At 42.6% G+C, this 26,425-nt stretch overlaps 1 protein-coding gene across 7 annotated transcripts in view; it reads right to left on the bottom strand.

Annotated features, from left to right (window-relative positions):
* Positions 1-26,425, bottom strand: part of ZFR2 (zinc finger RNA binding protein 2) — a 37,835-nt gene continuing 11,410 nt past the window's right edge. The window contains exons 4-19 of one of the 7 annotated variants that reach the window (XM_038771570.1): positions 25,816-25,971; positions 25,190-25,488; positions 24,153-24,323; positions 22,793-22,922; positions 20,626-20,762; positions 19,711-19,830; positions 16,805-16,926; positions 16,020-16,158; positions 13,985-14,166; positions 13,163-13,334; positions 12,045-12,192; positions 9,407-9,504; positions 4,775-4,870; positions 3,310-3,421; positions 2,639-2,736; positions 1-1,596 (exon numbers count right to left, since the gene is read on the bottom strand). In XM_038771570.1, coding sequence (XP_038627498.1) covers positions 1,426-1,596; positions 2,639-2,736; positions 3,310-3,421; positions 4,775-4,870; positions 9,407-9,504; positions 12,045-12,192; positions 13,163-13,334; positions 13,985-14,166; positions 16,020-16,158; positions 16,805-16,926; positions 19,711-19,830; positions 20,626-20,762; positions 22,793-22,922; positions 24,153-24,323; positions 25,190-25,488; positions 25,816-25,971 — 2,351 coding nt within the window. In that variant the 3' untranslated portion in view covers positions 1-1,425. Of the gene's footprint in view, positions 1,597-2,638; positions 2,737-3,309; positions 3,422-4,270; positions 4,327-4,774; positions 4,871-8,335; positions 8,629-9,406; positions 9,505-12,044; positions 12,193-13,162; positions 13,335-13,984; positions 14,167-16,019; positions 16,159-16,804; positions 16,927-19,710; positions 19,831-20,625; positions 20,763-22,792; positions 22,923-24,152; positions 24,324-25,189; positions 25,489-25,815; positions 25,972-26,425 lie in introns of those variants that run through there. The other 6 variants (XM_038771571.1, XM_038771573.1, XM_038771572.1 and 3 more) reach the window with 6 other exon arrangements.

Below are 26,425 nucleotides of genomic sequence, written 5' to 3'. Positions count from 1 at the left end.
CACACTGAAACAACATGGCTTTATTTTGCTTTCACTTTTTTTTCCTTGTTTGTTTCAGGTAACATTTCAAAAACACTAAAATATTAAAACCATGTTATAGACTTTACCACACAGAAAGGGAAATAAAATGAAATGCGTCGGAGTGACCCTAAATCACAACATTTGTTTAAATGTCGTTGGGCAATCAACTACCTGAGAAACCCTCCACAAAGAAACAGGCTGAATCAAATTAACATGGGTTGTCCTGCCCTGGTTTCCTAGTTTGCTAGAGTGGGATAACTGATTCAAAAACCCAGTTCCAGGAGCAGATCCCTTCTATCCAATCCCATTACTGTTGCTAGGACCCCTTTGCACATTAAGCGCCACTACGCCTTTCCGGGTTGCAGTCCAACCACTTCTGAGAGGTGTTATTGAAAAACACCAAGTTTTCAAATTGGCTCATGTTGGAAAGGCGGCTCAAACTTGGGGGGAACAAAGAAAGGCAAAACCGCATTTTAAGTAAACAATTTCAAAGCAGCCCTTCACCGTACTGATCTCTCTACAGAAAGCACTCTTTGGTATGTGGAAAAATCTCTGTGGTTAGTGGTCATATTGTCAACAGGTATTTTTTTTTAATTTAGCACTATTCACCCTACCACTGTTTACAGAGCAGCCCTTGTCCAACGTCCATTTTCGCCTTCACTGGAACACATGGGGTGCTTTCCAAAAAGATAAAAAAATTACACAAATGTCCAAACTTCAAAGCCAGATGAGATAAAACACTCATGTTTTATCATGTGTGTGGTGATACACACATGATAAACACTCATGTGGCGGTGAATGGGGCTTTTATACGTCGATCCAGTCTAACGGAGAACTCTAGATCCCAGTGAAATGGGCATGTCTGATATGCAAACGGTCAAGTATCATTTTGAGCCTTCCCTTGGCTTGGGCAAGCGTTGCTTCCCTGAAGGACAAAGACATCCTCTTCTGACCCCTCCATCCTCCAGCTGGAGGATGGAAAAGATGGAAGAAGAGATTTTAACATTCAAACCCAGAGCCTGCATTTTCTTCTACATGACACTGGACCTATTTTTCAAGTCTGCAAGAAATAATTCAAGGGGGAAAAAAAATAGCCTGGCTTCCTTTTACCTGTTTTGCTGTGGAGGGGGTTTCTTCAGGAGTGGGGAGAAGGTGGGGAGGTACAGAGGAGAAAGTTGCCCGAAGCAACTTTGTTCTTAAGGAATGATGCTACTTCATAAGATAAACACTGCTTAGAATAAATTGTTTGAGGGGGAAAAACCTTAATATTGTCAAAAACTAAATAGAGAATAGGAAGAAACTTATTCATACACACATATGAAAAGAGCATGTGTGCAGGCACATGGACATCTCTACGTTCCGCTAAAGTAACAAAAGGCTCTCCTAGTGAATGCCCTAAACTAGTTAGACACGACCTCCCTTCTTGTACTTCTTCTCCTGAGCCTCTTCTTTGGCTGCCTTTCCATAGTCCCATTTTCTTTTGCTTTTTTCCAGGACACTATCTGGAGGATATACCTCATAGTTATCTCCCAGGATTTTATGCATCTGCCTGAACACGAAATTTCGCAAGGCATTCTAGATGTGGGGAAAGAAGAAACACAAGCATAAATGGCATTGTTAATGGTTTCCCAAAACCTGGAGGCCAAAACAACTTGATTCAGCCTATACCGTTTACATTGTTCCTGAACTAATTTATACCGAAGCTTCTTTTCCCTCCTATTCATCCATATTTCCTTCTCCTGCTCATTTCACTAAAAACAAACAACACACAAACAAGCCCCTACCTTAAAACAAACCCAAAAAACAAAAAAACCCTGTCCTTCAAACAGGTTCCTAAGAAAAACCAAGAAAAAAGAAATGGAAAGGTGAGGATCGAGGAAGTTTCATTTCTATCTGGGCCACTGCTTGATTTCCTTTTCCATATGGCTGTTCAAAACTTTCCTTTTCTTTTATGGTATTTGTTAAGCGCTTACTATGTGCCAGGCACTGTACTAAGCACCAGGGTCGATACAAGCTAATTAGGTTGGACACAGTTTGTGTCCCACATGGAGCTCTCAGTCTTAATTCCCATTTTACAGATGAGGTAACTGGGGCACCGAGAAGTTAAGTGACTTGCCCAAGGTCACACAGCAGACAGGTGGCAGAGCCGGAATTAGAACTCAGTTCTTTCGGACTCTTAGGCCCATGCTCTATCCACTAGAGCAGGCCGCTTCTCTAACCAACCAGCTGGTTTTCTGGATTCGAGAAATACCTTAAAATGATCACCCCAAGCTAATCGAATGGCAGCTCTGCCTCCAACAGGGTGGGGCCCCCGATAAATATTCAGTTGACACTGCTGACTTGTACCAAAGCTTTTGAAAACGGCAGTTTTCTCCTCCCAACTGAAGTGTGCAGGCCTAATTGTTCAATGAGCAAGAAGAGGTACAAGGACATAATTTGGTTTTGATCAAATCCGTGTTTTCATCTCCACAAGCCGAGGTTTCTGAGTTTCCTGCCAAGCCACCGAAGGTTAGGCTAGTTCCTCTACCTGGCTGAAATGGCTGGGGGGCCAGCATTGCTTGAGTGGAACCTCCAATGCTACCAGAATCAAGAAAAATGCCCCCTTGCCCTTACTTACCTGGGCACTGACTGTAATAGCCTCCCTCTCTTGAGGAGTCAGGGGCTTTAGAGTATCTACTGGCTCAGTCTCACAAGGATCTTGAAGTCCTGGACCTGCTGAGAAGAACAGGGAAGGATGAAATGAGTGAAGCTCCAAGGAAGAAAGACAAATGCAAAACACAAATGAAGGAGTTTTAAGTGGTCACTTATCCCCACCCCTACCCTGTGACACAAATAACCTTCCCTCGCTTTGCTCTTTCTTGCCTCAGCCCACTGAGGTGGCAAGTGGGTTACTCAGAGACCTGGAAGACTTAGCAGCCGACTGGGAAGCTCGGAGAAGCTCACGAGACTGGCAGACAGAAGCCTGGCCCACTAGGTCCTACTGGGCTGCTTCCCGGCCAAGCCTCACTCAGTCTTGGGACCTCACCAGCTGGCCTAGGCATTATCCAGGGAACCTGGTGAGCAGATTTGGCCTGGGTCAGATGCACACACATAGAAAAGACGCAGCATAAATCTTGCTGATCCTGTGACAGAGAGGGCTCACCTCTGGCTTCTGGCCCAGAGGAAGTGTTGGGCTGGGCCAAAAGAAAATGTTCAACCCTTAAATCTACATCCAACCCTGCACTTGTTCTGCGAATCTTTGGGTTGCTAAGATATGAAAAGGTACCATTGATATAGTCTCAAACTAACCGCTCAGGAGGATTCCTGAAGCTACACACTCGAAAGTGCGCCTTAAGGCTTTCTCAGGACTAAGAGGCCATACTGCACTGCTCAAGGCTTTCTCCACCAAAATTTCCAGCGCCTGAAGGGAGGAAAAATAAAAGTTCAAGGAAGGCAAAGAAGATAAGACAGCAAAAAGCAGATTTCCATCATCATGACCCTGAGAACATATGCCACGTTACCCTGGGTCAGTCCAACGGTTCAACCACTGCAAGATTACAGAGGTAACAAAAGATGTTTGGAGGACCTGGGTGATGATTGCTTTCCCTGACACCCATCCTTAGAGTTTGAGATGGACCATCTCACTTTCCTATCTTTTTAACTTCTTGGCTACATTTCGCTTCTTAGATTTCTTAGTGACTATTTTATACATTTGTGATAAATGACTAGAAAGAAGTGATTCAGGTTATTGGAGAAAGGAGAATTAACTAGTTGGCTTCCAGGCAGTTACTACGAGTTTCCTATGGAAGTCTCGGAAAACTCTCCCTGGAAACGGCACATTCTCTGGTGCCACTGTTAGAAGCCAAATCCTGGGCTAAGTGGACTGCTAGGCTGAGCCAGCAGGAGCACTGCTAATTGTCTTAATTTAATCACTAATTGAATCACTAATTTCTGTAACCTTGTGCAAAAATATTCACAATTGATATTTAAGAAGCGTACACTCATCCATTAGGGTGTAAATTCCTCGTGGGCAGAGAACTTCAAGGATTTAGTACAGTGTATATACCTTCGATAGGCACTCACTAATAACAGTAATAATAATAATGGAATTTCTTAAGTCCTATGTGCCAAGCACTGTTCTAAGCACTACTCACTACAAACTGCTACTCCTCTGCTTCCTCCTCCACAAGCTTGACTGATGTGTAAGAGATTTTTAAATTAACATAATCACATCTTAGATTACGACACCGATAGAGGCAGAGAGACAAACCCAGAAAGAGACAGGCCAGAAGAGCTCCCACAGAGATCCTGTAGTCTATGAAAAACCTACAAGCAGGGAGAGAGACACCACACAGAGTTACAAAGGCAAGACTAAGAGGCAGATGAAAACAGATGAGGGTAAGAGAGAACTCAGAGATATCTTGAGGCAGGGAAAAGTTGGCCACCCCTTTCCGTTCCACATGATGTCATTACATCCTCCCACTCTCCTCTTGCCAAGATGTTGCTGTTTCTCATCTGACACATACATTTTCCAATTTGACTACTCCAGGAAAATTTGTTTTCAGGTTTCCATAATTCTGTAGAAAATGTAGTCCCAAATGCAACATGATTCCCACCCACGTTAATCATTAGCTGACTTAGGGCAGGGCAGGAGAGATGGTTTTGTATTTTAGCAAAATTGAAGGATTTCCCATTCCTACTGAAAGCCTATAAAATAAGTTCATTTCAGAGGGACTATTCAACAGGTACTGGCTAAGATGTTCCTTCTCCTTACCCATTGTGGGAAGGGTCTCCAGGTTGGGTCACGCTGACACAAGTCTCGCAAAATCCGGATAATGATCAAACCTGACTGCAGGTCATGAACAGCAGTCTTTGAGGAAAGAAACAACACAGAACAGGCATGAGCTCCCACAAATCTCCCCTGCTCCTCCTCAGTCCCTCCCTCTTCCTCAGTTCTTTGATGCTCCCATTCTTCCCATCAGTATCTCAAGCAGAGATCTCCCGCCTCTTCTCAAAATCCACTTCCCTCTGACCCCATCCTTTTGCATCCAACACTTTCCCATCCCTTCATCTCCCTGACCATCTTCAACTGCTCAGCCTCCAATGGCTCCTTTCCCCACTGCTCTCATGTACCACCTATCCTAAAATACCCTGCTTTGACCCCACTGCAGCTTCCATTTATCACCTCATCTCCTTCCTACCATTACTTTCCAAACTCCTCGAGTTGTTTACACCCACTACCTCCACTTCCTCTCCTCCAATTCCCTCCCTGACTCATTGCAGTCTAGCTTCAGCCCCCTCCACTCCATGGAAACTTCCTACTCCAACATCACCAATGACCACTCCTTGCCAAAGCCAACGACCTCTACTCCATCCTAATCCTCCTCAACCTCTCAGTTGCCTTCGATACTATGGACCACCTCCTCCTGGAAATGCTAGCCAACCCTGGCTTCTTGAACACTGTCCTCTCCTGGCTCTCCTCCTATCTCTCTCACTGCCCTGCCTCTGTTAGGGACAAGGCCAACAGATGGATCTGATGCAAGGGAAACTGTCCCCACCTGACCCCAGTGAGAACCAGAAAAGCAGCAGCAGCAGCATCCTGGGTCACGGCCACCGGTTCATTCATCTGGGCCAGGCCACCCACGATGGCTCCGGCTTAGCTGGCCTGCTTTCAGCACTAACACTGCTTGCTGATGATGACAGTGGGGGAACAGCTTGCTCCCTTGGGAGCAGGAGAGAGAATGAATGGTTCACGTTGGGGGCCCTTGGGGTATATAGTGGTCTGTGGCTGCAAGGTGATAAGATTGTGAGCCAGAAAAGGATGGCGAGGGGGGAGGGGGGAAATAACCTAATCATGTCAGAAGTGAGAAGAGGGGACCAGTTACAAAGAAGCAGAAGGTTGAGGGGGAATCCACCACCTCCCTGGCTCTTCAGACCCACTTTTTGGGTGGAACCAGGGAGGAGAGTGGGATGTTGGAAGGGGCAAAGGGGGGCTTGCCAAACTGTGATCTCTGCATCACTCCACAGGTCGGAGACCAATGGCTGGCAGGCCCATGATGGATGGCCATGTAAACCAGTGTCCAGTAAACCACATTGCTTGAGGTGTCAAACTCACTTTTTGGGTAACTGTACTGGGATGCTGAGGCAGGGGGTTGTGGCTTTTGTGGGGTTTTCTTGCGGGGGCCCCAAGTAAACTGGCGATGGAGGGTGGTTGCCAGCAACAGTTCACCTCAACAGGTCCCCAGGCCAGGGCCCACTTCTTGCTGGCAGAGATGGAGTCAAGCTGGCACTCAGGTTCCACACCTCTGCCCCATTTCCAGCTCCAAGGGGTGGGACGAACTAGCCCCCAAAGCCACTGGGGTAAATCTGATAGCCTTGCCTCTATAGCATCAAGTTCACGGGAGGCATGACCTCCATGTGCTGCACTAAGGGAGTGGGAAAGCTATTGGACTAAGTCTAGGCAACCCTAACACATTTCACTGAAGCTCCCAGGTAAGGTGGGGAAGGAATAGCTACAGGAGGGAAATACTATATGAGTGGGGCTTGCTTCTTTTAGGGGAGTGATATGTTCAGAGCACAGCCAACTCCAACACAGATTTCCAACAGAAAGAGAAAAAGAAGACAGAGCCCTGTTATTGTAAATGTTTCCTCTCTTTTATTGTCCCCTAGAGTTTCTGAATTAAATCTTCCCCTTTCTTTCAGAAAGTAGTGGGAAGTATGTGCATGTGTTTGTGTGTAGAGAAGCACCATGGGCTAGTGGATAGAGCACGGGCCTGAGAGTCAGAAGGACCTGGGTTCTAATCCTGGGCTCTGCCACTTGTCTGCTGTGTGACCTTGGGTAAGTCACAACTTCTCTGTGCCTCAGTTACCTCATCAGTAAAACAGGGGTTAAGACTGTGAGCCCCATGTGGGACAGGGACTTTGTCCAACCTGATGACCTTGTATCTACCTCAGCGCTTAAAACAGTGCTTGGCACATAGTAAGCACTTAGCAAATGCCATTTAAAAAAAAGGCCATGTAGTGCGGGAAGAGTTATAGTATTTGCAAAGGGTTTACTAAATGTCAAGTGGTGTGCTGAGTGCTGCAGGAGATTGAAATTAATCAGATCAGAGAGTCCTTGGCCAACACTGGGCTCAGCCTAAGAGGTAGGAAAAACAGGTACCTTAATCCATTTTTCAGATGAGAAAACTTAGGCCCAGAGAGGGAAAGTAGCTTAGCCAAAGTCACACAACAGGCCAGTGCCTGGACTAGGTATTAAAACCCAAGTCTCCTGCCTCCCAACCCCATGCTCTTTCCTCTAGGTGTTACTGTGACTCGAAGCATCTATTTGCACACTCCCAAGGAACTTGATGTGACCACGCTATTCCACAGGCCAGGCTACCACCTCCAAACCAGCGCATGGAGGTGAGAAGGAAACCAGTACAAGATTCCCTAGCAGAGGGCCACACAAGCATGGTTGTTCCAAATCAAGTTTTAAAGCCTGGACAAAAAAATGTGGTGGTGGGGGTGGAGGGGGGAGGCGTGTTGGTGATTACCTTCCAGTTCAGCCCAAGAAGAGCAGGGGATGGGGTCCCAGAGCAGAGTGAAGCTGTGCAGCCTAGTAGAAAGACCATAGGCCTGGGAATCAGAGGACCTGGGGTCTAATTCTGGCTCTGCCACTTCGCTTTGTGACCTTGGACAAGTCACAACTTCCTCTATGCTTCAGTTCTCTCACCAGCAAAATGGGGGTTCAATACCTATTCTCCCGCCTATGAGCCCCATATGGGATCTGATGATCTTGCATCTACCCCAGCGCTTACTACACTACTTGACACAGGGTAAATGCTTCACAAATACCACAGTTATTGAGTGAAACCTGACCATACTGAGGTCACGTATGGGGCAGTCTACAAGACTGGGCTAGGTTGTGCCTGTAAGTCGTGGTGCCTCCCCAGGAAAGGGCAAGAGGGGTGGCAGGGGCAGAAGGGTTGTGGCCCAGGGGAGGGAGTCTTGAGGGTAGGATTGGGCGCCCCTCCCCTAACTCCAGAGGGCTAGTCCAGCAGGGAGGGGGTGGGGGCAGGGCAGGAAGCCTATGGTCCTGTAGCTCAGGGTGAGAAACCACAGCCCCTTCAGCTACAGAAGCCTTAGGATCTTAGAGGTTATGACCCCTTTTCCTTTTCTTAAAGGTCCTCAAGCACTCCTCAAAAATGTGCGGGAGCTGGATTCTCTGAAACCATTGGAAGGCAGACAGAGTGGAGAGCTTTGGAGTGGCAATTCCCCGCCCCATCAATCTTACAGGGTGTGAAGGGTGAGGCCAAAGAAGTGTTGGCACCATTAAGGTTAAGGAATGGGAAGCCTAATTAGTAATACTGATGAGAGGATGGGAGAGGAAGTTTATTTACTTGAGGTGAAGTCTCTAAGGTCCTCTCAGCAAGATGTCAGGAGGGAAACTGGAGGGGAAAGGGGCCAGCCTCCTTAAGCCCATGATGAGAGTGGGGCTTGGCCTCCTTGTGGTTGGGCTCTTTGCTTTCCAAGGAAGCAAACCCTCAAACTCACCAAGGAAGACTTCATAGGGTAACTGGGAGTGGCCACCGGAGTGATCATCTGGCATGTTACTTACCCTCCTTTGGAGAAAGAAGACTGGTTTTTCTGGGAGGGGGAGAAACAATCCACAGAGAAGGAAAATGACGGGAAATAGAAGTGTATGATTCAGAAGACAAAACCCGCTAAACTCCTTCAAAAGCAGTCAGAATAGAAATGCTGTGGCCAGACTTCCAACAGGCCTTAATGTATTTTGTTTTCTATTTCAAATGTGTATGCTGTACTGGGGAGAAACCCCAATAATGAGAGTTTGTAAACTTGTTGCACTTACAGAAGTAGTTGTTTCAGGCTGCAACAACAGGACAAATTGCCTCAAGTTTGATATGATGGATTTATAAATATGTAAAAGGGCTACAACCACTAACATTGATGAGATCAGCTGCTTTGGTCTGATTGTGATTTGGTAAGAGATATTTCTAGATGTTCATTTGTCAAAATAGGAACTGAAATTCAATGCAGGACTAAAATATCAGTGCTAAATCTCCTGAAGTTAATGGCTATACTGCTTAAGTGATCATCTTCGCCTACGCAAACAGAATAGCTAGCAAAATGGTCACACACTCTAGTCCAACAGTTTGAGGGAAATCTCTTGGCACTAAGAACTTACCAGAATAATTAGCAATGGTGCTACATCCCACAACTTCTCTTTTAATTTATTTTATACCGATCCAAAATGGTAGCAACTGTTGCACCAAAATCATTGGGTTAAAAAGCAGTGGTTATGACAAGTGAGATCAACATTGTATACTATTGCCTATCTGCCTTCTTCCTTTTTAAGCAAAAGAGCCAATTTATCTTATTACACAACAATTTATTCAACCATTACCTGGAACCACTTGGTTTGACGGATAGCGGTCAATGACTCAAGGCACTTGTTCCGGTTCAAAAGATCTGCAGGTTCAGGTTGAGGTCCTCTTTTGTCTTCTACCAAAAAAACCAAAGCTAAAGCTATGGCGCACGAGGTATAAGGAGACAAGAGTTCTTCTCTGCCACTGACTTACTGGATGACTGTTCCTAAATTGCCCCCTACATAAAATGTGCATAATACCACCTATTTAGATCGATTACTATTATAAACCTAAATAGGAGAGCACTGGCGTGTTGGGAAGAGCCTGGCCCTGGGAGTCAAAGGACCTGGGTTCTAATTCTGGCTCCGCCACTTGCTTGCTATATGACTTTGGATAAGTCACTTCACTTCTCTGTGCCTCAAGTTCCTCAACTGTAAAATGGGGATTCAATATCTGTTCTCCCTCCTACTTAGACTGTGAGTCCCATTTGGGACAGGGACTGAGTCCAAACTAATTTGTAGCTATCCCAGAGCTTAGAACAGTGCTTGACATATAGTAAGCACTTAAATACTATTATTATTATGTAAACTCTGTTTGAATGAAACAATTTTTATAAAGTACTTTTAGCCTCATGGGAGACAACTGCCATTGGCAGAATGATCCAAGACATTCAATTAGCATTCTACTTTAGTTTTTATTGTATATCACCATCAATCAATAGTATTTGAGTGCCTACTGTGTGCAGAACATTGTACTAAGTTTTTCAGAGAATAGAAGAGTGTGTAGTTATGATTCTCCCTCCACTCAGAATACAGGAGTGTGTAGATATGATTCTCCCACCACTCACTCCAAGAGCTTACAATCTAACAGGGGAGACAGAAACTAAAATAACTTACAGATAAAAACATAGATAAAAGGAAGATGTAAAAGCAGATAAACATATGAGTTAGTACTTAAGGATTACGGTAAGTAAAATATATGCAGCAGTGCGTTGGGAGAACACAAGTATAGAGTTGGTACAGAGGTGCTGAAGAAATCGTTGGGTGGGCAGAACCTGGACAGAAGAGAAATTAAATCAGGGAAAAGTCTCCTGGAGAAAATGTGATGTCAAAGGCTTTGAATTTGAAGATATGGAGAGCTGTGCTTTGGCAACTTCGGAGGGGGAGTTAGATTGATTACACTACATAAACAAGTCAGGATACAAAACTACCCTGGAAGGCAAATATTTTCCATTAGATCATTTTCCTAAGCAATATATTTTAGCAGAAAAAGTAGAACTTTAAACGCTGTTGATTTAGAGAAAGCAGAATATCCCCATTAGCTCTCTACTTAGAAAGTGGAAAACTCTTGGTGGCCAAGTTGCACATGGCAAATAACCAACTTGAATTTGTTCAGGGATTTAATTTTTTCACATCAATGATTTTTTTTCTTCCTAACATCCCTATGAGGTAGGGAGAGGCAGTAATTATTATTCCCATTTTACAAATGGGGAAACAAACACAGAGAAGTTGTGATTTGCCCAGGGTCCCACAGCAGGCCGGGAGGTAGTACCCAAGGTCTCCTGACTGCCAGACACATGCTCTTTCTAGAAGACAACCCTGCCTCTCTCAGTTGCTTAACAAAAAAGCCCCCAAAACTCTCACCCCCCAAACCCACAAGCCTCTTAATGACGCCACCATTTTCACCTTCATATTCAATCTGACCAAACGGCTGGTTCGGGGTAGGAAGAGGGGTGGGGAGGAAGAGAAAAAAAAAATCAGCAGAAATCCACCTGTGGACCCATGCAAACTGGGATTTTTTTGGTCATGCATTTTCCAGCAGCCCTCCCCTCCTGTGCTCCCTCCACACAACACACCATTTGACCTGTACATCCACCTAATTGGGCCCTATACACCCATTATGGGATGGCAGGGAAGAAGGGAGGAGCATCCTTCACCTCAGGGCAAAGCCACCGAAGAATGTCAACTAGTTTTTACTGGTCAGCTCTTGCCCTCCATAGTGTTGGCTCAGAAAGTAAACAGGGTCTACTATTTAATGTTTTCTACTCACTTTTGGACAGTACATCCATTTTTCCATCAGGTTTCCGTTACGTGTACCCATCTTCAAACCCTCCTTTCAGAAATCACACCCAGGAGACTTCACCAATTCATTTCTAATCTCCCCAGTTATATCCTCTCAACTACCATTTCAATACATCTGTGCCATCTAAGCACTGACATACTCCCAACTGCCAGTAGCACTTAGGTACATACCTTCCATACCCTATAACTTAGGCACTAACTTGTGTACCTATCCCATTTTCCTTCATCCTCCTGTCATTTAAAATAAATAGAAGTATTTGTTAAGTGCTTACTTTGCATAAGGCACTGTGCTTACTAAGTACAAGATCATCAAGGCAGATTTACTTTAGTGTCTGCCTCCCCTACTAGAATGTAAGCTCCTGGAGGGCAGAGACCAGATCTATTCATTCTATTGTACTTTCCTGAGCACTTAGTACAGTGCTCTGCACGTTTGTTGCTCAATAAATCTACTGACTGATTTTCAGCAGCATACTTAGAAGGCTTTTACCCTTCTTAGTTTGACACCAGGAAAATACACTCATAGAACCATATTTAAGAGATGAAATGGGTAGGCTGTATAAGCAACTTTGAACAAACAAGATCACATGGAACTTACCTTTCTTAGCAACAGCCTTGGGGTTGTCTTCCATGAGAGGTGATGTGATTGAAATTTTGACTTGCAGTTTGGGCTCCCCACATGAAGTAACGACCAGACATGCTTCTTCAGTCTGAGGTGTGATCTCATACTTGTCATCAGTTAACATCTGGGTTTAAACAAAACACTGAACTGTCTTATCTGCCAAGAGACCCACACTTAAAGACCAAGAGTCTAATGACACTGTAGTTATAACTCGGCTCTGTACCTCGTCCCTGGGCCCCAGTCGTCCGTCACCCTCTCTCAAAGCCAAACCTCTCTCTGGTCAGTCCTTCCTGTTACACTTGCTCCTCCTCTGCCATCTCCAACATACGAGGATCCAGGTTCTCCCTCCAGTCACTTCCTCTCAGTGCTTCCAGGCCCCATTTGCTTCCATTCCCACACCTTCTAAAGTTAAAAACAGCCAAGCACCCTGTTCCAAGATGCTCCTTCACAGAGACCATCGAGGTAGGTGGGAAAACACTGCAATGGGTATTTTGGTGTGGTGGGGCAAAATGGCCAGGAGAAGGTTGAATACAACACCCAAAACTCACTTCTTTTTGGTCTTCATGGAGCAACTAAGGTGTGTAGTAAATAACCCACAATAGCCCTTTTATGAGATAGGAGTGGGCCTTTTTATGCACCAATATACTTTTACAAGCAGTTTAGGAAGGAATAATGGATAGAGAAAATAAAAATGTTGAAGATGGGAGTGCCTTGCAAAAAGGCTGAAAAGAGGCAAAGTGGTTGGGAATATGAGCCAGAAGCTCTGTCTTAGAAGGGAGACCGTCACATCAACTCCTTCTCCATATGTTCCCTTCTCCCCAAATTGAAATTAGCAGGGTAAAAAAATACAGGGAAGCCAAGTCTATTGACATGTCATGGGCCCAGGGTAGAGACCCCCACACTGACGGCTGGCAACACTCTCTGCCCCCCAACATTAATCACTGGGATACCAGCAGACCCAGGAGGACAGACCAGCAGGGAGCAGCTCTTTAAAATGACTTTATAAAGAGATCTAATCTGAGTACTCCAACTACCTATTGCCAATTGAAGTTGTCATTACTTTCTCACCAAAAGATATATAGAAAAATCCTTACCAAAATTTTCTCCGGTAACTTCTCTACGATTTTCTCTAAGAGAGTCTTTGTAGGTTTCTCAGCTGAGATCAGGATGAGGTGAATGTCCCTGTCTCCATGGAGAAGAAGGCCCTTTGCGAGGGTCCCAACTCGTGTTACACCCATCAGAATTTCACATGCAAAATTTATTTTCCTGGGGAAAAGATACAAGCCGGGAAGACAACATGCACAATTTTAAGTTAACCACATTGCCACCACAAACTGCTTCACAATTTCCCAAAGGATGTGCTGGTCTTCTTGATTAGGTTTTCTGCTTCCTTGTCTATCACTGTGTCCTTGGTCAGTGTGCTGCTGAGGTAACAGAATTCTCTCACAACTATAAGCTCTGTGTTGTAAGTATGAATTTTTGGTTGTGTGTGTACAGCTTCTCTGGTGCAGGTTGATACCTATCGCCTCGGTTTTCTTTAGGCTCGGTCCATGGAGTCCACCTCCCTCTTTCTGAGCTCAATCTAGGCATTTTTGCATCTGCACCATGGTCTGGATCACATGCCCCAGGGTTGTTTCTTATGCCGAACTAGTCATTGGGCAGTGGTATTGCTGTCCTTGCAAAATGGTGCAAAACAAATAACTGCCTTCCCAGCATGAGGGCGGGGGCAAGGAAAAGGAAAAGAAGAGAGAAAAAGAATAGTAACGACATTTTTGGAGATTAATTCAGCTGAAAATTTTTCTCTTTTGGAACCCACTGCACATACTTTATTTTCTCTTCATCACCTTGACCACCCCAGCCATCCTCCTTTCTTCAATAAAGACTATTCACCCAAAGAAATCATACAAATGGGTTACCTGCTCTTTTTCTTCAGCATTTTTCTTTTTTCACAAGCTAGCGAGTCAGAGACCAGCTTGAGGGCCTGCTCCAAATGGGACACCACCGTCTGTATGGTTTGTAACTCGTGTGCCGTAGGGTAGATACTGGAATGTTTCATCATAATGTGCTGGTCCATAGTAGCATGTGACCATTCGTTGACCTAAGGGAGAGAAAGAAATGCATTTTCAATAATACCTTGGTAGATAAAAGGGCAGAAGGAGATCATGTAAGGGCAAGAGAAAAAAAAGCAGACTTCTTGTTAAGCTAAGACTTCCCCTTAGATTGCTAACTCCTTGTGGGCAGGGATCGGATCTACCCACTCTACTGTACTGTAATAATAATAATAATAATGATGGCATTTGTTAAGCACTTACTATAATAATAATAATAATAATAATGGCATTTGTTAAGCACTTACTATGTGCAAAGCACGTGCAAAGCACTGTTCTAAGTGCTGGGGGGCATACAAGGTGATCAGGTTGTCCCACATGGGGCTCACAGTCTTAATCCCCATTTTACAGATGAGGTAACTGTGGCCCAGAGTAGCTAAGTGACTTGCCCAAAGTCACACAACTGACAAGTGGCAGGGCCGGGATTAGAACCCATGACCTCTGGCTCCCAAGCCCGTGCTCTTTCCACTGAGCCACACTGCTTCTCTTACTCTCCCAAGCACTCAGTACAGTGCTCTGAACACTGTAAACACTCAATAAATACCATTGCATGATTGAATCCTACACTCAGGTGAACATCAAAGCCCCTGAATTTCAAAGGATAGAAGTAAATCAGCAATCATTCATTTTGTAGTATTTTAGCATTTCAGACCTGCCTTCTTTACTGAAACATCTATTTTGTAGAAACAGTGCACCCCAGTGTTCGAAGAAACCACATGTTCACATATACACACCAAACATGGTGAAGGCTACAATGCACATTTTCCTTAAAGTAGGGTCTTGCAAGAATGTACCCCCCACTTTGTAGCATCAATACAGAGCATTTCCTTCTCTCAAGAAACTCTAAAGCAGACAGCATTCCCTCAGATTCCCTGTTACATGGATTCCTGCCTCTAACTTTCCTTCCATACCATACCATAATAATGATGGTATTTGTTAAGCGCTTACTATGCGCCAAGCACTGTTCTAAATGCTCCCATCACCATCTTCTCTGTTCAAGAAGCCACCAATCTTAGTGTTATCCTTGACACCTAACTGTCTTTTAGCAATCTCATTCAATCAACTGCTAAATCCTACTGGTTCTTCCTGAACATTTCCCAGAGCAGCCCATTCCTTTCCATCCATACATCCACCCCTGGGTTCAAACTCTCATTATAGCATGATTAGATTTCTGTATCAGTCACCTCACTGGTCTCCCTGCTTCACGTCATGTCAATCCAACAGCTTCCCTTTCACCCATTTTTTTTTTTGTGTGTGTGTGTGTGTGTGGGTGTGAGAGAGAGAGAGAGAGAGAGATTGAGAAATTTGTTAACAGCATACTCTATGCCAATCACTGGAGTAGATACAAGATGATCAGGTTATATACAGTCCCTGACCCACCTGGGCCTCACGGTCTAAACAGGAGGGAGAACAGATACTTCATCCCCATTTTACAAACTTGGAAACAGACACAGAGAAGTTAAGTTACTTGCCCACCATCATGGAACAGGCAAGTGGCTAATCAGGATTAAAACCCAAGTCCCCCAACTCCCAGGCCTGTGCTTCTTGCACTAGACCATGCTGCTTCCCATTGGTACGATAAATTGTACACTCAATTATTTCTTCAGCTATTCCATCTTGACCTCTCTGACACAATCTGCTATCTAATATATTCTTGTTCTTCCTTCTGTTCTCAATATTTATAAATAATGTGTGTCTGCCGGTCTCCACCCATCAATTGTAAATCCTCGCTGAAGTCAGGGACCAGTTCTTTTGCTTCTGGTGGGGCTCTCCCAAGCACTCAGGATAGCGTTCTACACAGAGTAGGTAGGTGCTGAATGAATACTACTGATTGACGACTTACCAAAAGTGATGAAACAGGCTTTGTAGGTCTTCTTAAGGGGCGGAGTGGATACAGGTCTGCAGGACACCGGTGTTTACGGTCTTCCCAAAACAGCTGTTCTTCTTCTAGCCACTTACAGTATATATCCTCGACATAGTACCTAGACAGGAGATGGCATAGTCACCAGCAACACTGCTGTTTGAAACGCTAGGTTTTCTAAATAAGAAATAAGCTGTACCATTTTAATGATGCAAAAATAATACACAAAATACATCACTATCCTGCAAGCTCTCTGGGGACAGGGATCGGGTCTACCTACTCTCTGTTGTACTTTCCCAAACATTTGGTACAGTGCTCTGCACACAACAAATGCTCAATAAATACCACTGATCAATCAACTGATTATTCTAGGAATGTGAACACTCCCATTTTAGTATTCTGACTCATTACTAGTGGAAAACTACATCGGAAATTAATAAAAATACGGCCAAATCCAAATGAATGAAATCGCCAATAAAATTCAGGCAACATTCAATTAATAGTGTTTTGACTATTATGATAACCACATAAAGCAATTCCAAAAGCAGTCTTTGCATATACTTATAGATAATTAGAGATGCTTAATTAGAGAGCTAAAGGGGGCCGGGAGCCAGGCAACAGAAACACGGTACTACAACTGGTCACTATAACACTGCAACACTTGTGGCTTGAAAAAAGGCAAAAAACTATGCACAAGTCAAAGACCACTTTAGAAAGTCCACAGAGTTGTGGATTTCTACTGGATAATTGACTTCATTTCCAAATACCATAGCTGCTCCCTCTCTTCTTCTAGTTTCTTCATATCCCTCCGTTTCTTCATCTTTCCAGAGTTTTTCTGATCTTTCTTTTGGTATTTGTTCTCCACTGGAAATTCAGGGTTCACTTTCTTCTGCAAAAAAAAAAAAATCATAAGGTTCAAAACTTTTCAGAAATATCAAAAGTGTGTATGAAAATCCATTTGCTATGCTCCCACTGTAATGCAAAAAATAAACTTTAATGTGGTTCCTGTTTCAACAAAATTGAAGACTATTAAAGTTCAGAATGATACCTCACTGACCACAATTCTAGAAAATACTGTTACTCTTTTCCCAGAATTCTTGAACTGAGAATGAAAGAAAATCTTATGCCCCATCATTGTCCTTCTCCCTCCCAAAGCTGCTATCTTTTGAAGGTCCAAGAATTTCCCCAAGGGCAAGAGAAGGGAAATGTAGATGATGATCTATTCTGTTCCTAAGCAGAAGGCTGTTAACAAGGCTGTTTTTTATCATACAGCTTTCCCTTGCCAATAGCTGGGGATAACACTCCCAAGAGATTTTGATTGACAAAGCCATGGTGCATAAGACCAAAGGCTAATGTAACATGGTTAGGCGATCCACGGATTCTCTTGCGTTGCTATCTTCACTTTCTATAATTGCCTCAGTAGATTTGTTCAGCCCACAGTTCCCGACACCTTCTTTATTCACTTAAACATGCTAGACAATCCATCAAAAAACTCCAATTTCTTTCCCAGAGATGTCAATTTCCTTGCTCCTGTCCCAGTTTGCTCATTCACTGTTCACCCAAATAAAAGCCATGATTATGGGTGATGAAATCAGGACAAACATGTGGCTCACTGTAATGGGCTCCTAAGAGTGTGAAACACAACATGATGGGCCCACCAGGATGGCTAGTGAGTGAAATGGGTGGCTTGAAATGGCAGGGGCAGCCATGGAAAAGAATTGTTACTAAAACTACGTATCCTGGAAGCCAAAATGATATACAGACCATTCCGCATAGATATTTAGCACTGAGAAACCTGTATACAGTTTATTTAAACCATAACAGTTCTTAGCGTTCAACCTCATTCAGGGTCTCTGGCCCTTGTGGGACTCAACCTGTCTAAAAGGATTTGCTTGTATTGACCCTACTGCTTGGCATTTTGTAAGCACTTAATACATATTATTAACAATAGCAGTAGTAATAATGCTACATTTCCTTCTAGGTTTAATATTCTAGAATTTCACTTTTTTCAATGTAAAATGCTTGATTTTTTTTATGCCATGCTTCTTAAAGAATGGCAATCTCTCAAATTTAGGGAAGATCAATGTTGCATTTAGTGCAAAAGATCTCCAAATTTTTTCTCAGCAACAGTTATATGAATGTGCTGGATTTCCCGACTCATTGGCCAAACTTGGGACAAGTGATCAACACCTGCACCAAAATGTGCACGGTGCAATTTCCTGCGGTAAAATTCTCACCATTGCTGCAATTTCCAACCACTTTGTATTTGCTCTCATGCAACACCTTAAGAGCTGCTCACTGAAAATTCAAATGTTTTAGGCTGACAAGGGGTTGGCTGGTGATTGGCATGAGGCTTAATCCAAAAAAAACTATTTCATGACAGAGGTCTTTTGTATTAGCATTCACAGTAGTGGACTGAGTGGTGCAGACATTTCCAAATAAACTCCCAATGAAGCTAAACAGATGGCAGAATCTTTTTATCACCCCTAATGCAAATTTTTGACATTAAACTTCTAAGCACAATAAAGAGCTCCCTGCTGCACCTGAAATCCAGTTATTTTGTGTGTAAATCAAAGTCGAGAGCTTGTCAAGGTGGACAGCAATATATGCAAAACTGTGATCTCAAAAGGGGAACCAAAAGCAGAAATTCATGAGAAATCATTATTCAGCACGGCAGCCAAAAACTGGAAGCCCTATTTCATGTGACTAGATTTTAACATAATCTTACTACTTGTGACTGAAATATTCTTATGAATGATTTTATTATGCTTTTAAAAACATATTTTTAAGTGAAGAAGCAATTAAAGGACAGCCTTTTGGTGGGCATTATGTATGGATATCACACTTCAGAAGTATTTGTATTTAGATTACATTAGTTTGAGAACATCAGTCTTGAAGTGACAAATGTGTGGCTGACTAAATATTCTAACAACATTACGGTTATTGGACCAAAATTCACCGAAAATATTTCAGACTTTTTATTAAGAATATAGTCTCACTATTTTCCTACCAGATTTTCATTATCGACCTTTGAAACTCCAGGTTTTGCCCAATGCCCCAAATCTTGTGTGATGGTACCATGGATGTGAAGAGAACACCATACAGAAGAAAAATGAGTCATACAGAAGGCTGACTACCTCTTGGGCTGAAATCCCTGGTGCCAGGATCAGTGTAGATACCTTCTGTTACTCTACTGCAATACATGGTACTGAACGTTTAAAACTTCAAGGTGACTGAATACGGTGTTTCGTGCCATATGGGTTTCAACATACAGCTGTGGCTTTGTTAGGAGTGGGAAACAAAGAGATTTAAACCACTTTCTTATTTCTCTTGTGTAACCAGAACTCTGAGACTTGGCCAGTCTTGCAGGTGTTCCTACTGGGATGAGATTTAACTACAGAATCTGTGGGGTATAACGTGATATTCTAGCCAGAGAATTTGCCTCTGTCAACTGAGAGGTCTTACCTTTTTTCTCCCCACTCTCATTATAAGAATTGTGACATTTCAAATATTCCTTTTTGAATATTATTGTCCACATTCACACATCTAGAATACTTTTGAGTATGGTTCCACCATATTTTGAATGCAACAAAACAATAGTAGTTATCTCCCTTTTACTACTTCCTCTAACCACACCCTTATGGATTCAGCAGTGAACTATTCAAAACTCCACCTTGTACTGCAGTCGATGTCGGCGCCCTCTCAGATGCATCTCCTTGGTATTTGTATGGTTGCAAAAGCAGTCACACAGTTTACAGTGAAACTGCATCAATTTTCCTTCACGGTTTCGCACCTGAAGTCACAAGGCATTCAGTTTAACATTTACAGTTTATAAGATAACCCAAACAACGAAAATGCTCTAAATTCTAAAATTAATTCTAACATTGGAACGAGTTTTTTTTAAAAGGTGTACAAAACAGAAAACTCCATTCTGGTGGCAGCTTTGAGACCCTCACATGCCCCGAAAATAAGATATCCGTTTAACGTGATTCTGAGGTCCATTCATGGTTATTTCTGGATTACTAAAACAAAAAGGCTGTTTGACCTACCCTAGCTTAATATGAGTTGAGAAAATTTTGCCCTTTAAAAGTTCCTGCTCTAACCATTAGCAAAACCTCCAAATTAAAAAAATAATAATTGGTGGAGTTAATCAGACACTCCCTTTTCTTCCAAATCTTAAAGCATCACCGAAATACTCTGAAAACAAGATTAAAATACTATTTTAGGTTAAACATTAGAAATACTTTTTTCAACAATGAGGGTGATTAAGTACTGGAACAGGCTACCCAAAGAAGCTGTGGAATTTCTACTCCTGAAGAGCAAAACTTCCACCTTTCTGAATTACTTAGGTATAATTTTGCCTGGACCCAGGGAGGCTGAATTAGAGGATTTATCCGTCCACACAAGCATACTGATTTTAAAATGAAGGCTATGGGGAGCTATAAAATGATTTGACTGGAATATGTATGTTAAAAAAGGTCTGACATTCAAAACCTCACGATAATTTGATGATAGGCTCAGGTATACTTTGTATAACTGAAGTCCTGCCTATTTAGATGACCAACATGACAACTTTCAGTTTTATTACCTCTTCCACATAGTCACGTCCGACTGGCTGCAAGTTGGACGCGCACAGTGTATTCCGTTCACTTGGCAAATTTAATGTGACCTTCGAAATGTTCTTCTTTTTTTCTTTGCCAACAGCTGCTAGTGGCTTGATGGCCTCTGAACAAGAATCAAATAACTTATAACCTGCTGCAAAGTGATCTGAAGCCTCCTCCTAATGTTATAACTTGGTACAGTGTTCTGCACATAGTAATCACTCAGTAAATACCATTGACGATGATAAATCCACCCCAGCAGTCATTCATTCCACACAGTAAAACCTCTTCCCAACAAATCCCATATGATCAATTTTCCCATGTATTCCCCCCAAAAAACTTCCAAATTGGATCACTCATTTCATTAGAGAAGCAGCATGATGTAGTGGATTAAGCACGGCCCTGGGAGTCAGAAGGTCATGGGTTCTGATCCCAGCTTCAGCACTTGTCTATGTGACCGTGGGCAAGTCACTTCACTTCTCTGTGCCTCAGTTACCTCATCTGTAAAATGGGGGTTGAGACAGTGAGCCCTATGTGGGACAAGGGACTGGGCCCAACCTGATTTATCTATACCCACCCCAGCAGCTTAGTACAGTGCCCGGCACATAGCAAGCGCTTAAAAAAATACCACAATTATTATTATAAGGTGGTTCCACTGTATACTCTAAAACTGCGACCAAATGATCCACCTGAAACTTTTCATGAGACTAGCAGTTGTTTCTTTTAAGTCAAAAGTTTAACAGATCCAAGAAAATTTTGAGACCACTGCCTTTACAATCAATTTGTCCACTAATGGATAGGACAACTAGATAGCCTTGCTCAAATCAGGAATCCTCCATATGCTCAAATTCAAAATTATCCATTAAACTACTAAATACCTAGCAACTTAACAGAACTTTAGGAAGGGCTTCAATAGCATTTTAATAGTGCACACCTTTTTTGATATTAGAAATATCTACCTCAATGAAAGGCTGGGGACTGTATATCTTGCATAAGGCTAGTATGCAAAATTTTGAAATCATTCAATATATTTTATCTTAAAAGAAGCACAGCCATGACTATTATCTAAAGGGATTCTTCTAACATCCTCCTAGGTAGGGAGGCCAAATGATCATAATCAAAGTGGGAAAATGCCAGCAGTCTTCATGCAAATCAGGTAGGGAAAGGACTAGCAGGAAGAGAATTAAATATTCAGCTTCCTCACTGATCTCACTGCCTCCAGTCTTTCCCCCATATCATTCCTTCTCATTCTATTTTTTTCCTGGCACTTCTCCCCATTCCTCAGAACACCCCACTGGTTGCCCATCCATTTAACATCAAAAAAGAAATACCTTACCATCAGCTCTCCCCCTTCCATTTTACCTCACTCATCTCTTATTACAACCCAGCCCACACACTTCACTCCCCTAATGCCAACCTTCCCACTCTCGACCCCTTGGCTCCTGCACTCCCTCTCGCTGTACATCTGATGGACCGCCATTCTTCCCCACTTCAAAACCCTACTAAAATAACCTCTCTAGGAAGCCTCCCTTGACTAATCCCGCATCTTCCCACCCAACCCACCTCCACAGACCTTAGGAACATATCCTTATACTTTGTTGCTTCCCTCTTCCTGTAATTTGTTTTAATATCTGTCTCCCCCACTAGATTTTAAGACCCTTCAGCCCAGGGATTACATCTACCTACTACAGTGTACTCTCCTCTGCAAATAGCAAGCCCTCAATAAATACCACTAATTGATTCCCAGCAAGTAAGGGCATAGGGCACAGGCCCTTGTTTCCTAATTTACAGGTTTTTCATTCTATAACAGTCTCTATTTCCAAATGGGATCTCAGGGTCTAATTCATTTAAACAGAAATCCTGACTGTAAACTACACATCTCACTAGATCTCAAAAACCTTGATCACCAAGGAGTCTTTCTGGGTCTTAGAGCCTTAAGCCTGATGGAAAAGATAACATGATGGAAGTGTTCCATCAGCAGCAATAAAGAGAAGGGTTCTTGTACTAGAAGAGTTGGGTTGGACCATGACTTACCATTAAAAATGAAATTTAAAGAGATGTGTATATCTGGTTTCTTTGTTGGTACTGGCTTACATGTGTTGTTTTTGCTGATGCGTCAGAGGCGACATTCAGAGGCATGGGGAACTGACTTACTTGTGGTGGCAGAAGCAGTCGCAGTACCAGGAGCAGGTGGGGTCTCAGTAACAGGAGCAGGAGTACGGTTCACTATCACAGGCTCCGCGGAAGGAATGTGCTTGTCCAACTTTACAAATAAACTAAGAACCTGAAATACATCATATGGCAATCCATCAGGGAGACTATACAGCAGTGAATTCTGTCAGAACATAGAAGGAACTTCAGCTGTTCTACCAAGGGATATTTCATTAGCTACAAAAACATATCTGGTTCTCTGAGTCCCCAAATAACTGAACCAAGGTGAAAAGCCATATCCCCCTTAAAATTGAGCTTGTAAATTGAATGGCTGTAAGTACAAAATTAACAAAACATTTAACTGGCATTAATGATTCTCTGAAAACAACCTTTAAACCATCAGTCAATATTCAAGCACCAAGTTTTCTTTTGTGGCACATTCAAGGATGCTTCACAGTACAGAGAATTCTCATTATTCGGGGACCAATAAATCAGTTGCTTCTCTTACTACCCATTTTTGGTCTTGTTGCTACCTACCAACATTCTGCAAGTAGGCGAGAAGGAAAAGGGAGAAGAGGTGGAATTCAAATCAGTCAACTCTTAAGTGTTAGTAGCTCTAGTCAGTTCTGGGGGGGAAAGCAGCTTAAGCAAAAGGCTTAAATGAGGTTTTTGTGATTATCTACCAGTCTGGTGGGTAAATTAGAGTTTGCATGCCCACAGCATAGCATATAATACATCTTCAACTATCATATTTTTCAAATAGGTCTTAAAATTGTCTATAACATAATGAACAGTAGCAGTAGCAATGGAATTTCTTGAGTGCTCCCTAAATATATTGCGCTGCACTCAGTGCTAAAAAGTAACCCATCATTCAGGCCAAAAAGGTGAAACACACATGAGATGATGACATCCCTATGTGATAGCTGCTGATTTAAAGCATTATTGAATTGGTGGCTAGTTGTAATACGGTTAACATGTGTGCATTACAATCCAGACAGATGTATGTTATAGGAAGAATATTTTCTAATATCTCAATAGTGTTCTATCCAATAGAAGAACCAATGGGATGACTGCATTTTTGTAGACTATCAAAATATACCCACAACCTTTACTGGAATCAGTCCCAAATTTCAAAAGCTGCCTAAATAGTTTCATTTTCAAAAATATTCATTCGCTGTGAGTGTATAACCCAAGTCCACTTGCAGCTCAAGACTACATCATTTTCCAAAGTTAGATATTTGGGAGGGAAGATGGTGGGAGGAGGGGAAACAACAGACCAGGAACATGTGCATGTTCTGCTTCTTCATGTTTTAAATATTATACAAGAGGGAAATGCACCAGGAACTTCTGCAACCATCCATACCTTCTGGTGCTTAGCTCCATTAATATGTGCTAAATATGACTCCTCTCCTGAGCAGTAAACATCACAGAGGGCACAAAGAAGTTGTTGCTGGTTGCTGTTTTTCCAGACACCCGATTTTTGAGCTACCTCTTTCTTCTTATGCTTCTGCCCTTCTAAATGCTCCCAATAAGTCTGAAATCAAAGAGCAAAATGGTTTAAGCAGAGTTGTTAACCCAAGCACCAGACAAATATTGTGTCTCTAGAACCAGTCATTGAAAAAAAAATCAGTTCATTAGCAACACAGCCTTAGTGGCTGGTCACAGAGAATATGAAAGACAATTGTTAGATCAAATAATTTTTCCAGATATGGATGCTATAATCCCAGATCAGGTTGAAACATCATTGTATCATTTCTTTTTAGTAAGGGAGTAATTCAGCTTGCAACCACAAACAGACCTCTAGGTAACCATTTACATGCCCCATTTTAAAATCTCCCTCACAACTCTCGGCCCCTCTATTTACCTAGTATTTTCCAGAAATGTGTAAGCCAGTTTTATGTTTGATCATTGTGATAAACCAACATTCTTATTTAAAGGAGGTGGGGAAGAAAGTCAAGCTACCACTCTTGTCACATAGGAAAAGCAAAAGGGACTTACCAGTCAAGAACAGTAGGGGGGAAGAATTCTAAAACAGTACAAGATAACATAGGTGTAGTACAAGTTGAAAATAAAGAACATAAGCACCATGCCAAATTTCCAGTTCTTCAACTACACTGTAATCACAGTTTTAAGTTCTAGGCACTTGTGGGGAAAAAAAAAAACAAACCCAAAAACATACAAGACTTCCCATGTGTACGAGACAGCCTGTACACATAGACAGAAACTAGCTGGAGGTCCTTTTAGGGAATCCAACATTTTGCTTGACTGAGAGGGTAGGCCACTAATCTTTTCCCCTAATCCACTGAAGAAAATGCAATTCATAAATTTCTTAATCTCAAGTAAAGAAGAACCATGCAAGACAGATTGACAGGAGAGGTGTTAAGGAGGGATTTTGCTGACCTGTGGGCCAGAACAACTGGTCCTGCACATATCACAGTAGAGAATGAAGGGCTCCTTGAAGAGGTCTTTGGGAAACAGTGGCTTACTTTGATGAGAAGATTGTTTGGAATGGCTACCAGAATTTCTGGGGCCGTTGGCCCGATTGTTGTCCCCTACAAGTGTGGAAGGCTTCCAAGTCGATGGAAGAGACTGCTGCTTCGGCTGCGACAGAGGTGGTTTGGGCTGAAGCTGAGGTGGTGGCTGAGAGCCTTTGCTACATGTTGGTTCTGCGGGTGGATTATAATTTAGGGAAATTGATCCTGGGAAGCAGAAGTAAAGAAGAGGTCAATTTCTGTGAAGTTTATCTTTGACACGAGTTGAACTCTAGTTCATAATCATATTTATTAAGCACTTACTGCATACAGAGCACTGTACTAAGCACTACTGTACTAAGCACTTGGGAAATGTTTCCTGCCCACAATGAGCTTACAGTCTAGAGGGGGGAGACAGACATTAATATAAATAAATTACGGCTCTGTACATTAAGTGCTGTGGGGCTGAGGGAGGGGTGAATAAAGAGAGCAAATCTAGTGCAAGGGCGAAATAATCAATCATTAAGGGTCAACAATCAGTGACATTTTTCTTACCAGATGTCTCCACCGAAATGGTATAGTTTGAGGAAGTGAATGCATTTTGTTGAACTGGTACCACATTTGGATCTACATAAGACCTCTCTTGTTCAACTGTAGCCACCTGATTCTCACGGGAACCACTGCTAGCCTGACAGGAGCCTCCTTCAGGAACTAAGAAACAAAAAGACATCTTCCCATAGTACAATTGTTCTACAACACCTTGCCAGCACTAAACAATTTCAGTATCACCTAAAAGCATGCCTAATTAGCTTTGCAACCTAGTTTTCAAGGATAATTTTAGGCCTTTCCCCTAATTTTGCAAGTTCCATTCCCAAATAATTATCAATGAGGTAACAGATCCAGTGAAACTCAGTGGCTCAACTAGATGCCTTTCCTTACTTGCTTTTTACATGTCAACTAGGACACACAATGATATTCTATCATTCATTCCTCATTAAAGTACTGCTTTGAACAAAACTACTTACAATCTTTCAATTCATCAGTGGTATTTATTGAGCTCTTATTCATTCATTCAATCATATTTATTGAGCGCTTATTGTGTGTAGAGCACTGTACTAAGTGCTTGGAAAGTATAATTCAGCAACAGAGACAATCCCTGCCCACA

The sequence above is a fragment of the Tachyglossus aculeatus genome, chromosome X2 (assembly GCF_015852505.1).
Source record: "Tachyglossus aculeatus isolate mTacAcu1 chromosome X2, mTacAcu1.pri, whole genome shotgun sequence".
In the NCBI taxonomy this organism is placed as follows: Eukaryota; Metazoa; Chordata; class Mammalia; order Monotremata; family Tachyglossidae; genus Tachyglossus; species Tachyglossus aculeatus.
Note: the sequence above shows the minus strand (reverse complement) of the source record. Positions and strands in the feature narration are given on the sequence as shown.